Source organism: Mastomys coucha, unplaced genomic scaffold (genome assembly GCF_008632895.1).
Source record: "Mastomys coucha isolate ucsf_1 unplaced genomic scaffold, UCSF_Mcou_1 pScaffold20, whole genome shotgun sequence".
NCBI lineage: Eukaryota > Metazoa > Chordata > Mammalia > Rodentia > Muridae > Mastomys > Mastomys coucha.
The window spans coordinates 79,466,419-79,489,874 of record NW_022196903.1 but is presented as its reverse complement, the minus strand read 5'-3'; the positions used below and the strand labels follow the sequence as shown (position 1 = coordinate 79,489,874).

The 23,456-nt window shown below is 45.9% G+C and overlaps 2 protein-coding genes across 3 annotated transcripts in view; both read right to left on the bottom strand.

The window, feature by feature from the left end:
• The window catches only part of Add2 (adducin 2), a 99,954-nt gene extending 89,097 nt beyond the window's left edge, over positions 1–10,857 (bottom strand). Inside the window, exon 1 of the mRNA XM_031382408.1 lies at positions 10,605–10,857. The gene's annotated coding sequence lies outside the window, so the exon portion shown is untranslated. The remainder of the gene's footprint in view (positions 1–10,604) is intronic.
• Positions 10,858–19,461: 8,604 nt separating this feature from the next.
• Positions 19,462–23,456, bottom strand: part of Figla (folliculogenesis specific bHLH transcription factor) — a 20,412-nt gene continuing 16,417 nt past the window's right edge. For both annotated transcript variants that reach the window (XM_031382405.1, XM_031382406.1), the window contains 3 exons: positions 23,108–23,385; positions 21,739–21,891; positions 19,462–19,800 (listed from right to left, as the gene is read on the bottom strand). In XM_031382405.1, the coding sequence (XP_031238265.1) occupies positions 19,582–19,800; positions 21,739–21,891; positions 23,108–23,320 (585 nt within the window). In that variant the 5' untranslated portion in view covers positions 23,321–23,385 and the 3' untranslated portion in view covers positions 19,462–19,581. The remainder of the gene's footprint in view (positions 19,801–21,738; positions 21,892–23,107; positions 23,386–23,456) is intronic.

Here is a 23,456-nt window from a genome sequence, read left to right as displayed (position 1 = left end):
TTGTGAGTAGAGCAGCAATAAGCAGGGCCAAGCAACCCCCTCAGTGGCAGGATACAGAGCCCTATGCTTACACGCCCATATCCCTGTAGATTTTTCAAATCAAAATCCAGTTCTTTCTGGAGCCCCATGCTGAATAAAGAGTGCTGAAAATTACACTCATAAAATAACGAGTGGAAAAACGCGCCCACAGTTAAATCAAATTATCTTCATGAAGCCTCCATATACTTCAATGCTTAAGAATTCTGTTCTTCAAGAGAAATAATTTATTGGTGACATTCAAATGGATTTTATCCCTTCAATAAAAAGATTCACAGTTGAGCATAGGCATTTAACTCCCCTTTCTGAGCACCACAGAAAATTGCCAAAGGAATGTAAAAATAGGAACAAATTCACATCCCTTCGGGTTACCAGGAAGCGTGGCAGGAACTGTGGGGGATTGACATCTTTGAAGCAGGGTTCCTCCCATCCAGGAACACCACATTCTATTTCTTAAGTCAATATTGGTAGTTCACATTTTTTTGTGAAAATTGTCCATTTTGTCAAGAGCTTGCACACGTGGGATTAGATAACTTGCCTGCTATTTTAAACCTTCTCCCTATTGTTCCATATGCTGCCTCCAGCATTCTGAATTTGCACCTTTTTGTCTTAATTAGCCTTGCCAGAAGTTTGTCTATTTTACTGACTTTCTAAAGGAACTTGCTAGACACAAAATGAGAGAGGGGCTGTTAGGGGGAGGGCAGAACTCGGGAAAGGTGGAGGTAGGTGTGTGGAGGTGGAGGAAGGCCGTCAGGTACACACCCTGGACATCAGAATGAAGAGATTGCATTTCTATTTCAAAAGATCAATTGTGGACCTAGGGAAGTTGAGCTGGAGTTGGGGGTGAGACTGGGAGGAGAATATCCCAAGTGTTCCATGCTCCAGCTAAGAGCAGCATGAGCCAAGGAGTTCCAAGAGACCCCAGCCAGCTGGCTGAGAGAGATGGAGGCAACCTTGTTGGCATAGAAACTAGAGTCTAGCTAGGTTTCTTGGGAGCTAGATGTAGAGTCACTTCTGGGAGCCGAGTCTTCCCTGTGGACCAGCAGCCGTGGAAGAGAGAAAGGAACCCTATCTATGATCTCTGTCCAGGCTGCAGCATGTCCTCTCTTCTCACTTGAACTGTTTCCTCTTCATGCAAAGCCCAAGATGACTGGCCGCCACAAGCATAAGAGATGGGGTGCAGGGTGTCAAACAGTCCCTCAGAGCTGCCACAGGGAAAAGCCACAGGGATTTGCTACCTGGCATGGTAAGATTTTCTAGCCATTTCCAGGCTGGGTCCGGGTTAAGATCATCCAGGTTATTACATGAGATTTGCTTTGGGCCAGACACATTCTAAATGTGGTAGAAAGCATAAAGCTTATGGGACAAAGGCCCGTGTCAGACCCAGCATGTTAGCCATGGTTACTCCTACACCAAGCAGTATTTGTTAATGAATACAGCTTCCCCAGCTGAAGCATCATTGGCCATGCTCACAGCTGCTAGGTTACAACCCAGCATGTTATAGTTCTGATCATCAAAACCTGGGTCCACCACTCCACTCAAAGAGCTAGAAGAGTTTCATTGACTTCTACCCTCCTCCTTGACCCACTGTCTATGCCACACAGAGCACTGAGCCTATAGATTACTATAGTACTCATCTAGACTCATCCCCTGTCCCTTGTAAGCAAGAGGACCTGTGTTAAACTCCCAGAACCCATATGAAAGCTGGATGTAGTGGAACATGTTTGCAATCCCTGCACTCAGGAGCCAGAGACAGGAGGATGATACCTGAGGCTCACTGGCCAGTTAGCCTAGCCCTACTTGGTGAGCACAATCTTGTCTCAAAAGACAAGATTAAGTCGTACCTTAGTCCATGTACTTTCCTGTTTTCTATTTTCTGAAGTTTGTTTTTATTCTATAAAACTTATAGAATAAAAACAAACTTCAGCTTATGTTAAGCTTATGCATAACAGCATCTCAGGTTGACTCCTGGCCTTGGGATGATTGAATACACCCATGTACCATCCACAAAAACCATGGAACTGGAGAAACATCTCAGTAGGAGAGCACTTGCCTACATGCCCAAGGACCAGAGACTGATAACCTCGTGCCACAATATAGGAAGGAGCCACCCCAGTGATGTCATAGGCACCCCAGTTTAGGAGGACAAAACCATAAAAGCTCAAGAGCATCAACTTTGACCTGCTTTGACTGAGGATCCCAATGTAAAGAAGAAGGCAAGGAAGTATTCCTATAAAGTTGGGAAGCAGTTACCTCTGGGCAGGAGGAGGAAATGGGAACCATAGGGACACAGGGCTCGTGGCTACCATCACCCTTTGTTGCCGATTGATCTGCACAGTAGTCACTCACTCAGGCATTTACTTAGGACTCCATTAAGTTGTAACTTAGTCCATGTACTTTCCTATGTTTTCTATTTTCTGAAGTTTGTTTTTATTCTATAATTATGGTATATGTGTTTGTGCATGTACAAACCATGTCCTTGGGGGCCAGTAGAGGGCGCCGGATTCCCTGAGGATGGGAATCACCCTATGTAGGTGCTGGGAACTGAATTCAGGTCTTCTGCAAGAACAGTTTAAACTCTCAACTACTAAGCCAGCTCTCCAGCTCCCACATCTTCCAATTTATAATTATTTTATAGAATAAATAAATAAATAAATAAATAAATAAATAAAATCATTGAAGATCTAGGGCTATAGCAGTGGTAGAATGTTTGCCTAGTGTGTACAATGCAAAAATAATCAGCCAATTAGTCATTGCATGGGGAAAAGAGCTAACAGTTTCCTATGCTTTCTAGCAGTGGTTTGGTTTTTTCCTTTTGTATGTGAGTATGTGGTGTATGTGAGTGTTTTCAAGTGTGTGGGAACACGTGTGTGCAGGTATGTGTGCACAAGACTAATGGTGGGAATCTTTTTCCATGGCTCTCCACCTTGTTGACTGAGGCCTGGTCTTCCAGCTGAAACCAGAGTTCTCTGATGCAGCTAGCCTAGTTGGCCATTGTGCTTCCAATCCCTTTCCCAGTTCTGGATTTACAGGTGGGTCACACCCACCTGGCATTTATGTTGTGTTCTCAGGATCTGAACTCCAACTTTCATGTTTATGTGGGAAGTGTTTTATCCACCAATCTATCTCCCCACTCCGGATTGTTTCTTTCTTTTTTTTTTTTTTAATGCAGACAGCAAATACATATCTTCCATAACTTAGAAGTTTCTAGAATATGAGATGATAAAGAATAATATGTAGAGTATTAAGATGAAAAGAGTTTGATGAGGAATTACAAAAAGTATTGTTGTATGAAAGGAATGTTAATTCTTATACAAGCAAGAACCAAAAAGACATGACATTCTCTGGAAAAAATCCAAAAAAGAAGTAAAACCAAAAATTGAATATAGGAAAGCAAGCAATCAGAGAAGCCTGCATAACTCAGAATTTAACCACTGTGAACACAGTTAGGAGCCCAATACAAATAGAAGCATGGGCATTAGAAATCAAACAGATTAGTGGGAAGGGTGGCTGGGAGGGGAGAAGTGAGCAGGATACAACGTGAATATGGAAAAAATAAATAAATTAAATTTAAAAAAATCAAACAGATATGAACTGGCTTAAAGGCAAGAAATGCCTTAGGTGAGAGGTTAAATGGGTGTGAGGGAAGCAGGAAGAAATTAAGGTAGGAAGTCTTCCATTATCTGGGAAGAATAGACACAAATATATATTATTATATATAATTTTATTCTATACATATATAAATTTCAAATAAGACTAGTAGCAAAATAACCAAAGAGATGCAACCTCTTTGAGTCCAAGAACAAGACAACCTTAGGCTGCATTTAGAGTAAAATTAGCGAGGAAATGAGTCTATAATTTTTTAATGTAAAGCAAAAGTTCAGAACAACAAATCTGCCATGTACAATAAATATTAATGTTTATTAATATTGGCTAGAAAAAATCCAATTGTGTTGTTTTGAAACAAACAAAAGCAAAGTTACAACTCAGTGCAGGTGTATGTACTGAACATGGATGAGGCCAGGGAGAGTCAGGTGTGGTGGCTCACAGCTGTCAACTTAGTATTGAGAAGGCTAAGATGGGAAATGTGCTAGCTCAAAGCCAGCCTGGGCTAACAAAACTAAAAACAACCCCAAAAATGACATGGAAGAAGAACATTCTAAAACTTAAAATAACAAGCACCATACTGGGGAAATAATTATTCAAGGCAGGGTCTTGGTTTCATTATCACACTGTGAAATTTAAGACAAAACAAAGCATACAATAAAATAGGAACACTCAGGATAAAAATTCCGTCTATACTGAAGACATGAAAATCGCAAGTTTTTGTCAAGATTATGTTTCCTGGAGTTGTCCCAGACTTAGTCCTGAAAGCCTCCTTCCAGGACACCCCATCTGGGGGCCAGTGCCCCACACGGAACCCCAGGCTTGGCAGCCAGTGCCCCACATAGCACAGTACCAGCAGTGTTTGTTGGTACCACTGTGTGTGTTGTCCAAGATGACCCACTAGCCTGCTGTTCTGCATCCAGATTCAACCAACCTCACCCTGAAATATTTTGTATAGAGGAGCTGGTGCTGGAGGGATAGCACTTGACAGTCTTATTATGGAGGACCTAGGTCTGGTTCCCAGCACCCACCTTAGGCAGCTCCAGGAAACCCAATATCTTCTTCTTGCCTCCCAGGGCACTTGTACATATGTGGTACACATAAACTCATGCAGGAATACACACATAAATAAATGATTATATTAAAAAATTGTGCCTCTACCATGTGACCCAGCTGCCTTGCTCTAAGTACAGATCCAAAGAAAATAGCAGTGGTGAATCCTTCGTTTCCAAAGACACCTCACACTCATATCTACCATAGTACTATCACACTGGCCAACATATAACGCCAATCTAGATGCCCAACCACAGATGACTGGCTAAGGAAAATGCTGTATGCACACACTCTGGGGTATTATTCGGCATCCTGTCTGCTGCTGCTAAATGGACAGAACTAGAGGCATTATGTTGAATAATATAAGCTAGACTGGAGAAGCCCTGCACGTTCTCTCTCGTGTGTCTCACATGGATGTCTTCATTTTTTCTTCTGCTTTTGTCTTGTTATTTTGAGATGGTTCCTCATGTAGCCTAAGCTGGCCTCAGCCTCAGACTCACTATATTGCTGATGGTGGCCTTGAACTACTGACCCTTCTGTCTCTATCTGTTCAGTGCTGGGATAACAGGCATGTACCACTCCACACCTGATGATCAAACATAAGGTTTCATGCATGTTAGGCAAGCACCCTGTCAACTGAGCCGCTTCCCCAGGCCTGGGTGCCTCTTCAAAAAGACAATTAGAATGCACAATAGTGGGGCTAATGAGATGGCTCAGTGGTTAAGAGCACCGACTGTTCTTCCAAAGGTCCTGCATTCAAATCCCAGCAACCACATGGTGGCTCACAACCATCCCTAACAAGATCTAACACCCTCTTCTGGAGTGTCTGAAGACAGCTACAGTGTACTTACATATAGTAAATAAATAAATCTTTTTTAAAAAAAAAAAAAAAGCACAATAGTGACTTTCAGAAGCTGGAATGTGTGGACTGGAGAGGGTTAGAAGGAGGTTAGGAACAGCTACTCAAGCACAATTGATTAAAGGAGGAAGTTCTGGTTTCCATGGCACCACAAAGGATGACTGACAGCTTACAATTACCTATTCCAAGTTTCAAGAGTAGCTGAGAGACTACAGGCTAGAGAGCAGCAAATGTGAAGTCATGAAAGGGTGGAAGCAATAATTACCTTTGTTTCATCAGAACACATTGTAGACGTGTATAGGAAAATACCATAGTGACACCACAAAGAAGCATACTAGTGTATGATCAAAAATCAGAGGGCATCTCAGGAGGCAAATACATCAACTATCTTGGTTCACTAATGATTCACTCCACTATATAGAGCAACCCACAGCACCATGACCCATAACTTAATGTAACTAAAATAATTACTTTAAAGACAAGATAAGTAAGAATAAGGTTGTCAATAAATTAGTTTTAATTGATACCACTGAGCTTTGTGTGTTGTTTCCAGTGCACTCAATGACATCTGCATGCCATTCCCATGTGGTTCACCTGAGAATCAAGGCCAGGGTAACTGGCCTTGTCATTCCATGGGTACCATCTGAGTGTGAGGAACTTGGATATGGTGGTTGAAGACAGAAATCAGTTTTGGTGCTACAGCCTTAAAATTCTTTCAGGCCAATCCCTCAGTAGACATGTTGAATACCAGCATTGCAGTCTCTCTTAGAGATTCAGAATTATACCTCAACAATCCTAGCTGGACCCTGGAACATGGCTCAGGAGGCTTCAATAGGACAGAAATTCATCTTGAGGGGAAGCAATGCTTCTTACGGACTCAAGGGATGGCCCAGTTGAACTTTGGCACTTTCAGTAAAATGTAACTTGAGTACACATATATTCTCATAAGTCTTAAGTTGCTAAAATGCCAACAGGGCTAGCGAGGTGGCTCAGTGGGTAAGGGCACTCACCAAGCAACAAGTGTGATGGTCTGACATCCACCCTTGGGCCCACGTGTTGGCAAAAGAGAACTGACTCCCACTAGCTGTTCTCTAACCTAGGCATGTGCACTGTGGCACCTGTGCACACTGACACATACATAAACACATGGACACACTAAATATATGTAACAAAAATTTTAATGCCAAAGCAAGACAGGTGTGATGGCTCATGCCTATAGTCCCTACATTTGGGAAGCAGAAGCAGGAGGATTGCTATGAGTTTGAGATCACCCTGTTGTTCATGTCAGTAAGCTTCAGGCCAGCCTAGGCTACCATGCAGGGGAACTGTGTCTCAAGAAAAGAAAACAAACAAACAATACAATAATACATTTTAAGTAGTCTCACACACCATGGGATTTTGAGTACTAGCGCCTTGGTGAGAACTAAAGCACTGTTCTTCTGGTTTTAACAATGGAAAGGTGGGCATGGTGGCTCAAACCTGTAATCCCAGACTCAAGGACTGAATGGTTGAGGCTAACATGGGCCACACAGTGGCTCTAGGCCAGCCTCAGAGGTGGATTAGTGCTACAAAAGGTCTCAAAAAGCAAAACGATGGGGAAATGATGCCTCAGGTCATTTCTGTCCTCACCATCATTTTCTGCACTTGACTGTGGCAAGGGCAGCTCAGGCATGGCTCTCAGCATGCTGACAAAACAATGCTAATAGCCCCAGAACACACAGCCACTTGAAGATAATCAGATATAATTTAAAATTCTGCCACCAAGCCACCCCTGGAGTGCCTACATAAACTGGCTGCTGGTTCATTTTACAGTAACAAAAATAGTCACTGCTTACATATAAAGAATGTCAATCTGTGTCCCAAGACTGCCAGGTGTAAATCTCCTCTGTTCTTAGGAAAGTAACATCATACATCTCTAGCTGTAATCAGAGACTTCTGGAGAACAAAGAGACAAATTAACTGGCCTAAACTCTTATGATAGTAAGTTTGACCACCTTCACCACCACACCCACTTGCCTGAGTGGAGGCAGTTAATGGAAGTCAGTCTATCTGCAGTAATGACAATCTAGTCCAGTTATTTGGAAATCAACAGGTACAACGGCTACATCACATTCTTACTGCGGCAGCTGCTACTAACAAGTGCTTCCAAGCTGGCTCATGCTGGTGCACTTGGCATAACCATCTCATTCCTTCCCATTGGCAGTAGTCATCAGGAGCTGATCCTCTGAGCCTGGACAATCTATGCCCTGTGTAGAGCAGCCTCTTTCTCCCCTGTGCATTCTACTCAAGTTCCCTTCCCTTCATCCATGCTCTGACTCATCAGGCCTGTGCCCTGTTCTGACAAAACCAAAGCCCAGCCCCAAAACAATCTGGAACACACTTCTCATTATTCATTAGCTAAAATTATCACTAGGATGAAGTGATTCATTTTAGAGACTACACAGGTCCCTGGACATGTCTATAACCTCAGAGCCCCAGGAGCGTGAAAGATCATGAGGTCAGATAAAGCCAACGAAGCTCATCCTGTGCCTGACAAGGAGAGAGTGGAAAGCTTCATCCCACATGCTGTGTCTAAGAATGGGGTCTTCCTGTCCGGGAGTACAGGAAGCACCTTGCTCCCCTGCTTCTTTATAGAAGTTGCCCTGTTTTATGTTCTGGATGAATGGTGAGTTATGTTTTTCTAGGACAATTCTTATCACAAATTGTAATGATGCATTTGAGAGATTCCTCTGTGACTATGGCTTCTTGCTTTTGTCATGTAATGCTAACAGGGTGGAGTCCTTGGCCATCTATGTCACACCTCTTTGTTTCCAGAACTTCCTATCAAATCAGGTATCTAGTAGCTTCTTATGAATATTTACTGAATCAACAATGAGTGAATGTTTACAAATAAAACACAGACATCTGGGCTGGTCAGCTACCTTCCCCAGGTTTCTGGAAGGTTCCTCAACTGCCTTTAATTCTATCCTGCTTCCTTTTTCTATACTAGGTTACCTTGTTACATTTTATGGATCCTTGTAAACTGACTCAAATCCCTTGTGAAACAAGGTAGGAGTTAAATAAATATACTTTTCCATGTCACATATATATTTAAAACCTTACAAATCCTCTGCCAACACACACACATTTGACCATCTGTACACTTTTAGAAGAGCTGTCATTTATCTGAGCCTCATGGTGCTGACATCCTATCACTCAGAAAACTGAGGCAGGAGGATGATGAATTTGAGGCCAGCCTAGGGTACATGTTGAAAACTTATCCAAGAAAAAAAAAAATTTAAGAAGCTGAGTTTTGCTGTCTCCAACAGTATAGTAATGTTTAAAGTGAGTTCCACCTCACGCCCAGAACCTGGGGACTAACAGCATCCATACATGGTTTGGAAATGTGTTTGGGACAAGCTCACTTCTAATGAGACTGGGTATCTGGATGGACAAAAAGAGAACCTGGGATGGCAACAAAACTGTTGTAGATTTTGAATAAAAAAAAATGATTAGTCTGTGGGCTTTCAAAAAGTAGTGCGCCCCTTTCACAGTGAAGAGATTGTTACTACTTGTAGGTAGGGAAAACAGAGGGGGCTAGCCAAGGTCCTGGGCCACGGGTACTAAGAGACATCTGTCCACTTTACATAACAAAGGACAAAAGGCAGACACAACTGTGGGTGCAGCTCAGTGGTAGAGCACCTGCATAGTGTGCTCAAGGGTTCCATCTCCAGCACCACAAAGTAATGATTTGAAAAGAGCAAAATTCCTCAACAGACCTACCCCCATCATCAGCTATAATTTCTGACATGTTATCCTCACACTAGTAGGAAGGGGTATTGCAAGTCTGACACTTTGGTTGTTTTCTACGTCCATACTCGTTTCAAGCACCTTTATTCCAAGTGTTGGGCTAGGTATTCTTTCCATGAGTGAAACATAACTTTTAAATACTGCTCATGCAATGACGGTTCAAAGCACAAGTTAAACACACGACAGGTTCAGCCAGCCCCAATGCAGTGAAAGGAGCTGGGCCACTCTCTCCCTGTCCTTTGCTCTAGCAAGGATGGAGAACTAGCCCTTTCTTACCCGTTAGTCAGAAATGTCCACTCAGAAACCTGAGGTTTGATTTCTATTATTTATAAGCTTATTTGAGACACTTAGCTCTTCATAACAAATTGCCAGAGGAGTGGGCATGAAGAGAGGTGGTGATGATTTGTGTGTCATCAAGACAATTTTTTAAAGAATTTGAAAGAGTGTGGGTGAGGCTTGCTTTCTGTAAGTTTATCTATTCACTTCTGGCAGAGGATGGAGATGGAGGGTAGGAAAGGAAGGAGCCTGAAGAGCCAGACAATAGGCCCGTTGCAGGCCTGACTGGCATCCTAAAGCAGCCTGCCCTGCCCTGCCCTGCCCTGCTCTCCCTTCCCCCAACACCTGGCAGGCTGTGGTTGTGATTTCAAAACAACTGCTGGACCCCTGCCTTCTGGACCCCGGACCCAGAATGGCCTTCTCTGCTCCTCCCTGGGATGCAGAAGGGGAGGGGAGGAGACACAAGAGAAAGAAAAGGTGGGCACTAAAGATGAACTAGCTGGTAGCACCTCCTCAGGGACAGAAGCCTCCTCTACTCCACCCACAAAAGCTTTAGGATAACATAAAAGCCCAAAACCTGGGTGCCCAAGTATCAATCTCCCATATTGCGCATCTGCCCTGCCAGCCCCATTGCATTCAGCCAGGGAGGCGCATCCTGTGAATCTGGACCCCAGTGCGCCTAGCTGGGCAGGCACACATCCCTCGTGGATCCCGCAGGGCGGCGGCCCGGCTGGCTCTCCAAGGAGACTACACCTTCTCGGTGTAGCAGGCATCACAGACCCTGAAAGCCCCACGTCCGCGCGCAGGCCCATCTCCAGAGCTCAATGTGACAGAGCCGCAGAGCCGCAGGTGTACCCAGGCGTCCGCTCCTGCGCGGGCGCAGCCACTCCCAGGCTGAAGCTGAGCTCGCAGTCATTCTGTGGCTCCAGCACCCTGGGGATCCGCCTGCCCTGGCGCCCACCCTGCTCCTTCTTTAGTGCCCTACCTCGTACTCGGCGGTCTCGCATCCATCCCCAAATTCACCCAGCTCCTCGATTCTGGGATCCGCTTCCCGGACTCACAGCTATTCCGCTGCGTGGTGCTTCCCGCGCATCCCGCAGCTGCAGCTCGGGACAAAGGCCCTAGATCCTTGTCCCGGAGGCGGGCGCTGCAGTCAGAGTCAAGTCCAGAGCCCGCGGGAGGCTGGAAGAAGAGTGAGCTCCCAGCAGTGCGCGATGACAAAGGGCCGGGCGAGTGCGCAGCGCCCCCTCCAGAGCCCGGCTTGCTGCAGCGTCCCCGCCCGCGCCCTGCAGCAGCCTGGGCCAAAGGCAGGACCTGCCCCTCAGGAGAACTCCCAGTAAGACACGCTCTGCTCTGAGTTTACACTCGGGGTGTATTTTATTTTTATTTATGCTCTCGGGACATCTTGCCTTTGAGAGGTAACTTTCATTGCTGCTAACTAGTGACAGCTGGATGACTAAACTCCAAACCAGATAGATGACCCTGATTCTAATTCTGACCCCATCTTCAACTAGGCTAGGGGCTCACTCCTGTAACCTAGACTGCCTCTGCTTCCTCTGGCCCCGTGTTACTTCTCTACCCTACCCCCTACCCTTGGAGACAGTGGCAGAGTAGGGAATCAGGATCAATCTTCAGGATGTGTCACTACCCAGCCTTGTGACCTTGAGGATCCCACCTAACACTTCTAGCCTGTTCTCTACTGGAAAAATGACCTGAATCTAATGTATTTGTCACCTGGACCTTTTCTAATGGTTGTGACAGGATTCATCAAAGCCTAGCCCTTGGAAAGCAGGATGTTGCTGGCAGTCGGGGGCCTTACACCTCCATCCTGCTTCCTCCAACTCCATGTCAGTCACTCCCAAAGCTCTAGGAAATATGCCTGTCAAAATGCTCAGCCTCCAGAAAGACCTCTGGCCACTGAAGAAGAGCCCTGCTCTTCTGACATTCCCAACAGCAACCCTTTGGGTTCCAACACAGTTAGATAGTACCCAAATCTCTGAAACTGGCCCAGGAATGGACATGTGTGTGTACACATTCGTGGGGGCATGTGTGTATGTGCACATGAGTACATGTATGTACAGAGGCCAGAAGTTGACCTCCGGTGTTCCTATCACATTCCACCTTATTTTACAGCATCTTTCACTGAATATGGAAATTGCCATCTTGGCCTGGCTGACTGGCCAACCAGTAGGACAGACATGGAAACATGTGCTGCTGTGCTTGGCTTTTACACCCTGCTGGGGATTAGGTTCTCATGCTTGCCCAGCAAGCATCTCACTTGCCCACTTTAGATTTTGACACAATCTAAAAACAATGGTTCTCAAGCATCCTAATGCTACAGTGACCCCTTAATACAGTTCATGTTATGGTGACCCCCAACCATGAAATCATTTTGTTGCTACTTTATAACTGTAATTTTGTTATTGTTATGAGTCATAATGTAAATATCTGATATGCAACCCACAGGTTGAGTCTTCTAGACTAGAGTCTAGAGTCTTCTGAAAGGAAGGCCTCAATTGAAGAACTGTCCAGATCAGATTGGCCTGTGGGCATGTCCATGGGGTGATTGTCTTGATTGTTAATTGGTATGGGAAGCCCCAGCCCATTGTAGCCAGCACATTTCTCTAGACAGGTGACCCTGACCTATAGAAGAAAGCCAGCTATTAAGTATGAGCCTGACTGAACCATTCAGCAACCTTTCTCCATGGTTTCTCCTTCAAGTTCCTGCTTTAGTCCCTCCCCTAACTTCTCTCATAGACTGTGACCTGGAAGGTCAGATAAACCCTTTCCTCCTTCCCGAGTAGCTTTGGCTATGGTGCTTGTCACAGAGCACTACAGTGAAACAGAACGTTCACCGAGCTAGCTCCTTCAAATATTTTAAACAAGTACTCTGATGATTCCTTTGCATACAGGCTTGTGAGAACGGCCTTTCTAGGGCTAGCCCAGTGGTAGAGTGCTTGCTTGATATGCATAAGGTCCAAATACTCAGTAGTAGAGAGGTGGGGTGGGTGGAGACTATTAACATGAAAAGTCTCTCAACAAATTGCTACTGCTGCAATCTGGAAAGATTCACCACCACAAGCCCAGAGCAGCCACAGGCATACCGCTCAGATGCTAGGATGTCTGTTTCTTTGCAGTTCACCCAAAACCCACACCATGATCCCCACACCTTCTCCACCTCCACAGCTTCTCACACATTTCCATGTCTTCCTCAGATGTAGTCATGTTCTCTCTAACTCTATGCTGAAATCTGACAGCAGAACAAACCACAAGGGTGAACTCTTGCCTCTCTAGTACCTATGTCCAAAGTCCCACAACCAAGGAGCATGAAGCAGTGCTCCCTGTCAGAACTTGGGGGAATCTGGGAGCCCCTTTTTAGAATTCCATGAAATGGTAGGTAAGGCAGGCTCCTTTCCTAAACAGGGAATCAAGGACCATTTCCTAAACACTCTCAAGCCAACTCCATTTCATTGAACTCTTTCTCTTTAGGGCACTGGTTTCCCCAAACTAACAGCAGACCCTCCTTGGCCCCCAGCACTGTCCGAAGGCTTCATGCAACATCTTCCTCACCCAGTCCTCAAAAGGCCTCCAAGAGGTGGGCAGTATTATCATCTCCTTCTCACTGGAGAAACTGAAACAGAGTAGATAGGTAACTTATCCAAGACCACACAGCTAGTACATGACGGTGCCAGGCTCTAAGCTAAGCACCCTGGCCCCGAGCTTGTGATGGCCTCTGCTTTCCACAGGAACAAGAACAGGTGCTCTGAAGCAGAACTAGAAGTTGGCTATTGCAGATCACGTCTGTAATCCAAGCACTCCGGAGGCAGAAGCAGATGGATTGCTGAAGGATTGAAACCGCATGTCTGAGACAAGCCTGGGCTGCATATCAAGTGCAAGTCCACACCTCTTCCAAAAGCAGAGGTGGCAGAACAAAGTGGAGACTGGCTCTCCTTAACTCACTCAGAAAGTGACCTCCTCCCAAGCCACCACAGCATTTCCAAAGCAGGGCAAAAAAAAAAAAAAAAAATCAAATGTGGCCCTCTTCTCCAAAGGCTTTGGACTTGTTCAAATGTCTGATAGGAAGCAGGAAATACATAAATTTTGCATTAGCATCCTGTGAAATCCCACTGATGTTGCAGGTATTTCCGCTCACTCAATTCCAAACCCATGTTAAATCTCAATCACACATAAATATTGATGGTGGTGCCAGCTGTCACCCTGAAAGCCCAACAATGCCTGGCCCTTCTTGGCCAGGGACAGAAGAACTCTGGAAACCCCAGGGGCACAGGTGCACTTTAAAAGTTGATTTTGGGGGCTGGTGAGATGGCTCAGGGGGTAAGAGCACTGACGGCTCTTCTGAAGGTCCTGAGTTCAAATCCCAGCAACCACATGGTGGCTCACAACCACCCATAATGAGATCTGACACCCTCTTCTGGTATGTCAGAAGACAGCAACAGTGCACTTATATATAATAATAAATAAATCTTTGGGCTGGTGTGAGCAGGGTTGACCAGAGTGAACAGAGGGCCTGAATTTAATTCCCAACAACCACATAAGAAGGCTTACAACTATCTGTACAGCTACAGTGTACTCATACACATAAAATAAATAAATAAATCTTTAAAAAGGTTTAAAAATAAAAAAATAAAAGTTGGCTTTCTGATTTTCAGATTTGCAACCAGATAATTTCTCAGCTCCAAGTCTTTTGAGTGTCTCTGTCAGCAGTGGCTATAGGGAGAGGAGACAGCAGGCAGCAGGTGCCCAGCACTTTGTTATGAAGCTTCTAAGACGGCCTCAAGGGTCCCTATCCTCCTGGGATTCATCCTGAGCTGTTGGCAGAACTGACTTTCCTCTAACCGAACTTTTCAGCTAAGATAGTGGAATGTTGTCAGTCTTAAGAGTTTCTATTGCTTCGATGGAACATCATGACCAAAAAGCAAGTTGGAGAGAAAGGGGTTTATTTGGCTTATACTTCCATATTGCGCTCATCATTGAAGAAAGTCAGGGCAGGAACTCAAACTGGGCAGGAACTATGGAGGGGTGCTACTTACTGGCTTGCTTCAGATGGCTTGCTCAGTCTGTTCATTTATACAACCCAGGGCTACCAACCCAGGGATGACACCACCCACCATGAGCTGAGCCCTTCTTCCACTCATCACTAATTGAGAAAATGCTTTAAGGCTGGACCTCATGAAGGCATTTCCTCAGCTGAGGTTCCTTCCTCTCTGATAACTCTAGCTTATGTCAAGTTGACACACAAAACCAGCCAGCAGTGCCCTGTCTTAGGGTTTCTATTGTTGTATAAAACACCTTGACCAGGGAAGTCAGGGCAGGAACTCAAAATAGGAACCTGGAGGCAGAACCAATGCAAAGGCCATGGAAAAGCACTGCTTACCTGCTTGTTTCCCGTGGCTTGCTCAGCCTGCATTCTTATACCACCCCAGACAGCATGCCTAGTGAGCTGGGTCCTCCTACAACACTTACTAATCTAAAAAAAAAAGGCCCACAGGCCAATCTGGTGGGGGCTTTTCTCAACTGAGGGTACCTCTTCCTAAATGACTCTAACTTGTGTCATGTTGACAAAATACCAACCACTACAGACAGACACTGTCTGTGGTTCCAGTCATAGGAGTCTTCTCTTGCGGCAGACTCTCTTGGTTGCCTTCCTAGCACGTGCACTTTTGTTAGGTAGACATATTGGGAAGGCCTGCCTGGCACCAGGCATGGGCATCAGTTATTGGCAGAAACCCTTACTCCAAAAGTCCTAGAGGAAATTAATTCTGCCAACAACCACGTGTGTGTGTCAAGTCAGATCTTCTCTCAATGGAGCCTTCACATGAGTGTTGTTCCCGGCTAAAGCCATGAGACCTGGAAGCAGAGGACCAGGTGACACTACATCCACACTCAACAGTGACCCACAGAGACTGTAAGGAATCGAACGTGTTGCTCTAAGGTAGCTCTGAAGCTTATCACTCATATGAGAACAGATAACCGCTGCAGAGTCCCACATCCACTGTTCCCCGACTTGGTGTCCAGCAGCCATCTTCAGGGCATCCAGCTTCTCACCCCTGAACATCAGAAAGGCTCCAAGAGGCACCTTCTACAAGGTCTCCCAGCAGTCACCTGCGTCTCCCAGGTCACTGGGTCTCTCCTGTTCTACCGCGGGTGCTTCCTGAGCTTGTGCCAGTTTATGCTCAGACACAACCATCCACCATTATAGCAATTTGCCACTGCACACCAAAACCGAAAGTGGGAATTTTCCTGAGAAAAGGCCAAGTCTGAATGTGATTTGGAGCCATGTCTGCTGTTAAGATTTTCAACCACTACCGCAAATGACAAACAGCAGCAAGACAGCTGCCACACTGCCATCAGTGTGATGCCAACTTCCACACACAAGAAACACTGCAAATAAATCTCTCCTGAACCTTGAAATCAACCCAATTCCTACTCAGACCAGGTGCATGGCTTCTCACTGCTCGTGCCCTGCTCTGTCCACATGAGTGGCTTTAGTCCCCAGGAAAACTGCTCCAGTCTCAGAAGCTAAAAATGCTATCTCCCCCTACCCCCAACTCCATGGGCTCACAGGCTGCATTCTGGATCCTGCTTCCCAGGAATGTTGCTGATCTTGCATAGACCTCTCTAATCCCGTCTCTAAATCCCCTCAAATGCCATCACTGTCAGCCCCAGGAATTTTACTCTCCAGATCCTCTGGAAAGGCAAGAAGAGGAGTGCTACCTACACAACACAAAGGTTGACAGAAGTGGTGTGCTCTTGGTTAGCCTAAAAGATCTAGCAGTGCTAGGTGTGATGGCAAGGCCACAACCTACATTCTGAGCCCTCTGAAGGAATACTTCCTGCTAGACAGCCTTGATGGCTGCCAGAAAATGTGTTCAGTCAGGGTACCTAGGCAATATTCTAGAACTTTGAATAAACTGGGCTGAAACCTTCTAAGCATCTTGTGGTCAAATAAAAGCTAGCTTTAGGGGCTGGGAAGGTGACCCAGTAGGCAAGTGTGCTTGCTTTGCAAACATGAGGACTTGATTTAGAGTCCCCAGCAGCCAGCATTGGGGGTGGAGACATACAGACTGTGGGGAGCCCACAGTACAGTGCCTGCCGACCATGCCCCCAGTTTGACTCTTGCATTGCGTAAGCTGGATGTGCTGGTACATGTCTGTAATGACCATGTTCAGGTAGTGAGGGAAGGCTACCAAAAGTTCAAGGCCAACCTGGACTGCATGCAATCCTGTCTACAGACAAAACCTCTTTTAAATACCAGTGGCTAATAAGTTAATAAGATGAGTGAATCCTAAGAATGTGCCTATACAGGGTTGGAGAGATGGCTCAGCGGGTAAGAACACCGACTGCTCTTCCGAAGGTCATGAGTTCAAATCCCAGCAACCACATGGTGGCTCACAACCACCCGTAATGAGATCTGACGCCCTCTTCTGGTGTGTCTGGAGACAGCTACAGTGTACTTAATTATAATAATAAATGAATCTTTAAAAAAAAATGCTGGGCGGTGGTGGGCACTTGGGAGGCAGAGGCAGGAGGATCTCTGAGTTCAAGGCCAACCTGGTCTACAGAGTGAGTTCTAAGACAGCCAGGGCTATACAGAGAAATCCTGTCTCAAAAAAAACAAAAAACAAAAAACAAAAAAAAAAAATGTGCCTATACAAAAGCAGTGCTACTTACAAGCCTCAACGCTGACAGAAGCCACAAGCCCAGTGAAGGAAAATCTCAAATATGTGGCATGGTCTTTGTTCACAAAAGTGGCATGTTCTTGTTTAGCTTAGAAAACCTAACAGTGCTGGGCATGATGACATGCATTTGAAATTTCAGAACTCAGGAGGCTGAGACAGGAGGATACAGAGTCTGAGGTCAGCCTGGGCTGCACTAGAAGATCTTATCTCAAGCAAACCAAACAAAAACCAATGAATAAACTCAGAAAAATAAGTCTTGTTCCTTTTTCTGAAGAAAATTCAGGAACTGTTATCCTTAGAAAATAAGGATATTTTCTCGGGATGGTGAGATGGCTCAGTGGGTAAGAGCACTGACTGCTCTTCTGAAGGTGTTCAAATCCCAGCAACCACATGGTGGCTCACAACCACCCATAATGAAATCTGACGCCCTCTTCTGGTGCATCTGAAGACAGCTACAGTGTACTCATTTATAATAATAAATAAATAAATTTTTTAAAAAAAGAAAAAGAAAAGGAAAGAAAATAAGAACGTCATCCACATACATTTGCTGTGTTGTTGCTGAGCCCAGCCTGCTCTGCCACTATCCAGAGTCCTGTCTGACCCAGGCCCAAAGGACTAGAAGAATGGCACAAAAATGTCAGAATGTCCCCCACCTAACAAGGTCCAAGGAGAACTAAACATACATTCAAGTCTTGCCTTGGTACCCTGTACCTACCTGTATGCACCTGGAGAGCATTGTGCTTGTTAGCTTAGGTAGGGGGATGGCCCAGCAGGGGGCACTCTTCCCTCCCTTTCAGGCTCAACCATGACCATCCTACTCTTACAGGACAACAGGAATCATCCCCTAATGTGTACTTGCAAGAGGGTGTTAATTTTATTGTCTGTGTATGAGTGTTTGCCTGCAAGTTATGCATGGGTAATATATGTGTGCAGCACCTATGGAGGCCATAAGACAGCATCAGATCCCCCTTGGAACTGGAGTTACATGTGATTGTGAATCACCATGTGGATGCTGGGAACTGAACCTAGGTCCTCTGGGAGAGCAACTAGTGCTCTAACCACTGAACAACCTCTTCAGCTCCAAAAGAATGTTTTTATTTCAAGTGGCCATACTAGAAACATCCATCCATCCAGGAAGTCTTTAGAAAGCCAATCAGAATGGAAGCCATGATCAGCTGAGTAGACAGGAGGCACACAGCACTTTTAGAGCAGAGCCCTGGCGCTTCCTATAGAGCTGGGCTTCCTGTGGCTTGGTGGAGCAAGCAAAGGCCATGCTAAGTGGATACTAGCCTCCCAAGTTAGTCAATGGTGCCAGACACATTACATCTTCTGAATCTCCCTGTTAGTCTGAATACAAGATAGATAGAATTATTACTTCTCTTCTACATGTAGAGCCACTAGGGATCAGTTCAGAAGTTGATGCAAGGTCATGCTGCTAGCAAATGACAACAAACATTTGAACCTCAGCAGTCTGCCTCCAGGCTCACTTTTAACTGCCATTTAGCTGCACTGCATCTCGACACCCCTGCATATCACTGAGCCACATGCTGGTGCTGGTAGTCTTGGCTCAGTCAGTGATAAGCCATTCTTATCTCAGCAATATTTGTCACGGGGCATGGGTTAGATGCTTTATAGCACAGACAAACCAAAACGAAGCAGCCTATCAATATCACCTCAAGGGACATGAATCCAGAAAGCCTTCTGATATGTTGAATAAGAGTGTGAAAGAGCAGGGCAGTGGTGGCGCACGCCTTTAACCCCAGCACTTGGGAGGCAGAGGCAGGCGGATTTCTGAGTTCGAGGCCAGCCTGGTCTACAGAGTGAGTTCCAGGACAGCCAGGGCTATACAGAGAAACCCTGTCTCAAAAAACAAAACAAACAAACAAACAAAAAGAGTGTGAAAGAAATAAGCTACAGGAGCTGGCAAGATTGCTAACCACCCCTGTAATCCTATGTCAAGGATATCTGATGCCCTCTTCTGGTCTCTGTGCACACAGGTGCACACACTCTTTAACAAAGGAGAAACTCTTTAACAAAGGAGAAACAAGCCTCGAATGTGGGCTGTGTGGCTCTGTGGGAAACCCCTCTCCCCATGTGCCTACTGATTGATTGGGGAACACAATCATCTCCAAGCAAGGAAACTCTTTTCCCATATCATTTCATTTTAATCATATTTTACATGAAAAATAGTCATCTTGGCAATGCTTTTTGAGCTTTTCAACTTATACATGACTTTCTTAGAAGGAATCTTTCATCAGACTCCTATTGAATGAAGTAACTCCTAGTCTCGGGTACTGTGCTCTGCTGGTAGTTGTACAATGGCTCACTATGGCCACTGTATGCCCAAGGCCCCTCCTCTTCTTTCTTCAAGCCACTGGCACAGCTGGTAAGTTGGGTAGCATTTCCCAAGAGCTCTCTAGTCGAGGACACATGAGTGTCAGAGGGTCTACCACTGTGGGTCTGCTCCTCGGGGCCTTGTCTCTAGAGAATGTAATGATGGTCAAACAGTATAACATGTCAGTCAGACATTTTAAGATTTAAATCAACACATTCTAAACTCCTAATGTGGAAGGTTTCATTTCATGGGTAAAAAAAAAAATAATGCTCATGCTAAGAGAAGAAGCCCATCAGGTGACGCTGCTCTCTAATCCCCAATGCTATGCAAGGGCAGAGTGCATGTAGCACAATGTGTGGACAGAACCCATAGTTTGCAAGGAATGCAGCACAAAACACAGCACTTCAGTTATGCAGTTAACATGCAAGGGAGAATTGGTCTTGGCTTGTGCCTGTTATCCCAGCATGACAAGGGCTGAGGAAGAAAAAAAAAAAATCACAAGTTTGAGGCTAGCCTGTCTCAAAACAAAAGCAAAACACACCAGTGAAAATTAAGATAGCCAGCTATGTGTGCCTGTCTTAGGGTTTCAATTGCTGTATGATAAAATGCCACAATCAAAGGCAGGAAAAACTCTATAACTTTCAAGTAACACTCCATCACTGAAGGAACTCGGGGCAGGAACTGAAGCAGAAGCCACAGAGGATCATTGCCTAACTGGCACGCTCAGCCCGAGAACACTTGCCTAGGAGTGTGGTGGGGGAAGCAATGCTCACAGCAGGCTGAGTACCCCACATAAATCAAGACTTGCCTACAGTGTGATCTTATGGAAGCACTTTCTTAAATGGGAGTCCCTCCTCTCAGATGACTCTGGCTTGTGTCAATGACAAAAAACTAGTGCAGGGCACAAACACTCTCACTGTGCTTTCTCCATTGTGGCCAAGAGAATAACCCATGCCCACAGTGTCAAAGCATCTTCCTTCCCAGCAGACACCTGAGTAAGACTTGTAGACCCCAAAAACTCCCCACCAAAACCTTCTAATTCTACAACACTTACATTTCCAGAATGTTCCTCCCATCTATAAGCCTCCCCTCTTCTGCACTTAGAAAATGTTTCCACTCTATCTTGTTTGCTTTGACCTCTACTCTCCAATCCTCTCTGCCAGGACAGACAGATTTGAAGTTTGCTTGAACTCAAATACTTCCTGACCATGGATGGCCCCTCCACCTCCCAAGAGCTGATATGCGGCTTATTTCCTTTCCACCTTCCAAGGGCTAGGTCTGGCTTCTCCCCACCATCAGCTTCCCAGTCTCTGTAGTATCTTTGATGCTCATCACCCCTGTTTTTCAAGATTCACCCCTTAGTTTTATGCCTCATCTTGTGCTCCTGGGTTCTTTTCTTCCCTAGTGACTTTCCTATGGCTAATAGCATCTCTTCAGGCTTTGATGTAAGGCCCTTTGTCTCAGCATACCTTACCTTCTCTGGTGACAGATGGACCTGCAGGCCTGTCCATGAGGCAGACCACAAGCCAGTCAAAGCTACCTTCTGCCTTCAGGGTGCTTCCCGGCTGACCGGCCCTTCTGATAGTGGCACCCTGCTGCCTCATGGCTTATTAAACATGGTCAGCAGATACTCACACAGCCCCTTTCTATCCTGTCTAGTGGCTAATCTCGCAGGAAAGAGCCACCACAGCACTTTGATGGGAGCCTCTCCTGGTGTTCCAGCCACCAGTGTCCTTAAAGATCCAAGGGTCCTAATCAGTGCCGGGGAGACCACAGACAGATGATCAGGTCTGGGTAAAAAGCCAGTCCTGAGCTAAGTGACTACAATCTATATTTGATTTCTCCAAGTTTGGATCAAATAAAAACAAACATTAATCATTTTCTGTAAATTGCTTAGCATGGCACCTGGGATATAGAAATAGCTGAGAAAATGGTGGCCACCACTGTTCTAAATTTTTTTTTTTTTTGAGACAAGGTCTCCCTCTATAGTATAGAAAGCTTTGACCTTATAGCAGGGCCCCTATCTCAGGCTCCTGGGTGTAAGACCTCACACACAGCTTTATTTTAAATTCTTAACCACTTACCTCTGAGGCCTTCGCTCCTTCCAGAACACAGCCAAGTATCTGTATGTATTCCGTGGCACCTTTAAGGATATCAACTTTACTGGGCTTCCTGCTCTGTGGTAGAAACGGCACCAGAGCCTTGAGCTTGGCAAAGCCTCGGTTGAGATTTTTTATCTGGAAAACAAAGACAGGGTGATTCACTGATGCCTTTGCTTTCAAGACATTTCTCCAAACGGCAGAAGAGGTGATGAAGGTGCACGTCCACTGTGCTCTTTAAATGGAAGTTTAAAATATATAGAGTGCAGCCTTGACATCACGGTGGGGTTCTTTTCCCAGTGTCTACTAGCAAAAGGGTCCTTTTCCATTCTTAGCCATTCTCTCCTCAACCTCTGTTAAGTCTTCCGCCCCACACGGTCGGTCTTTTCCCTGCTGCATTTCTGGACCCTTACTCCTGAGGTGGTTGGCTGAGAGGTTTGGGAATAAGTACTAGGCCTGAAGGAGCTCTTCACTCTCCCTCTTCAGTTCCAGTTCCAGGGGTGCCTTTGCTACAATCAGACCCAAAGTTTTGGCCGAGATACTAAAACCTACCAGCAGATGCTGCTCTAATCACAACCCACCATAAATCGGAGTTCTGCTATGGGGGAGATCATCATTTTTTTTTTTAAACAATTTATGGAAGTAGGGGAAGATGGCTCCGTGGTAAAAGTGCTCGCTGTAAAATCTAACAGCTTCAGTTTGATCACCAAATCTCATATAAGATTGAAGGAAAGAATCCACTCCATGAAATTGTCCTCCATTCAATTGTTCTCTTCATAATCGTACTCCTCCATAAGAACAGACAGGCAAGCAGCCTTTAAGTAGCTTCCAGGAGGGCTGGAGAGGTGGTTCAGTAATTAAGAGGCTGTACTGCTCTCGCAGAAGACCTGAGTTCAGTTTCTACCACCCACCTCAGCCAGCTCACAACTATTTGTAACTCCAGCTCCAAGGCCCTCTCCAGCCCCTGTACTCAGGTGCACATATCCACACGAGATGCACACAGAACATAACTTAAAATAATTAAAAAACAACAACAAACAAAAAACAGCACCATCCAGGAGGCCCAGCCGGTGAAACAGCCACTCCCACGCCCCTTAGTGCGCAGCCGCATGAAGGTACAGTGTAACCTGGCCCCTGGGGACCTGAGCCAAGCCTCGCGAAGACGATGTCACCCAGGAGGGCAGAGAGAAAATGCACAGGGGTCGGATATTGAGTCCCCGCTAGCATGGCAGTGGGAGTGAGGTGGCCCTGGGTCCTCACCCGCTAACTAGCATGGCAGTGGGAGTAAGGTGGCCCTGGGTCCTCACCCGCTAACTAGCATGGCAGTGGGAGTAAGGTGGACCTGGGTCCTCACCCGCTCGCGCTCTTTGGCATTGGCCACGCGCCTGCGCTCCAACACCAGATGCAGGTCGTCTGTGGTGGAGTAGCCGCCTGAGGGCAGCCGCTTGAGCCTACAGATGGCGGCAATCCGGGGCAGAGGCCCCAGCTGTGCCTGAAGCAGCTCCTCCAGCACCTCAGCCTGTGGGGTGGCCAGGAAGGGCTCTGGGGATGCAGGTGACGTGTCCATGGTGGCACCTCAAGCCCATGGACGGCCGATGGCCTTGCACTTCCTGCGCCTCAGGTGTTCCAAGCCTAGGAGGGGGCGGGGCATGCGGAGGCCACGAGGTGAGGAGGGGCGGGGCATGCTGAGGCCACGAGATGAG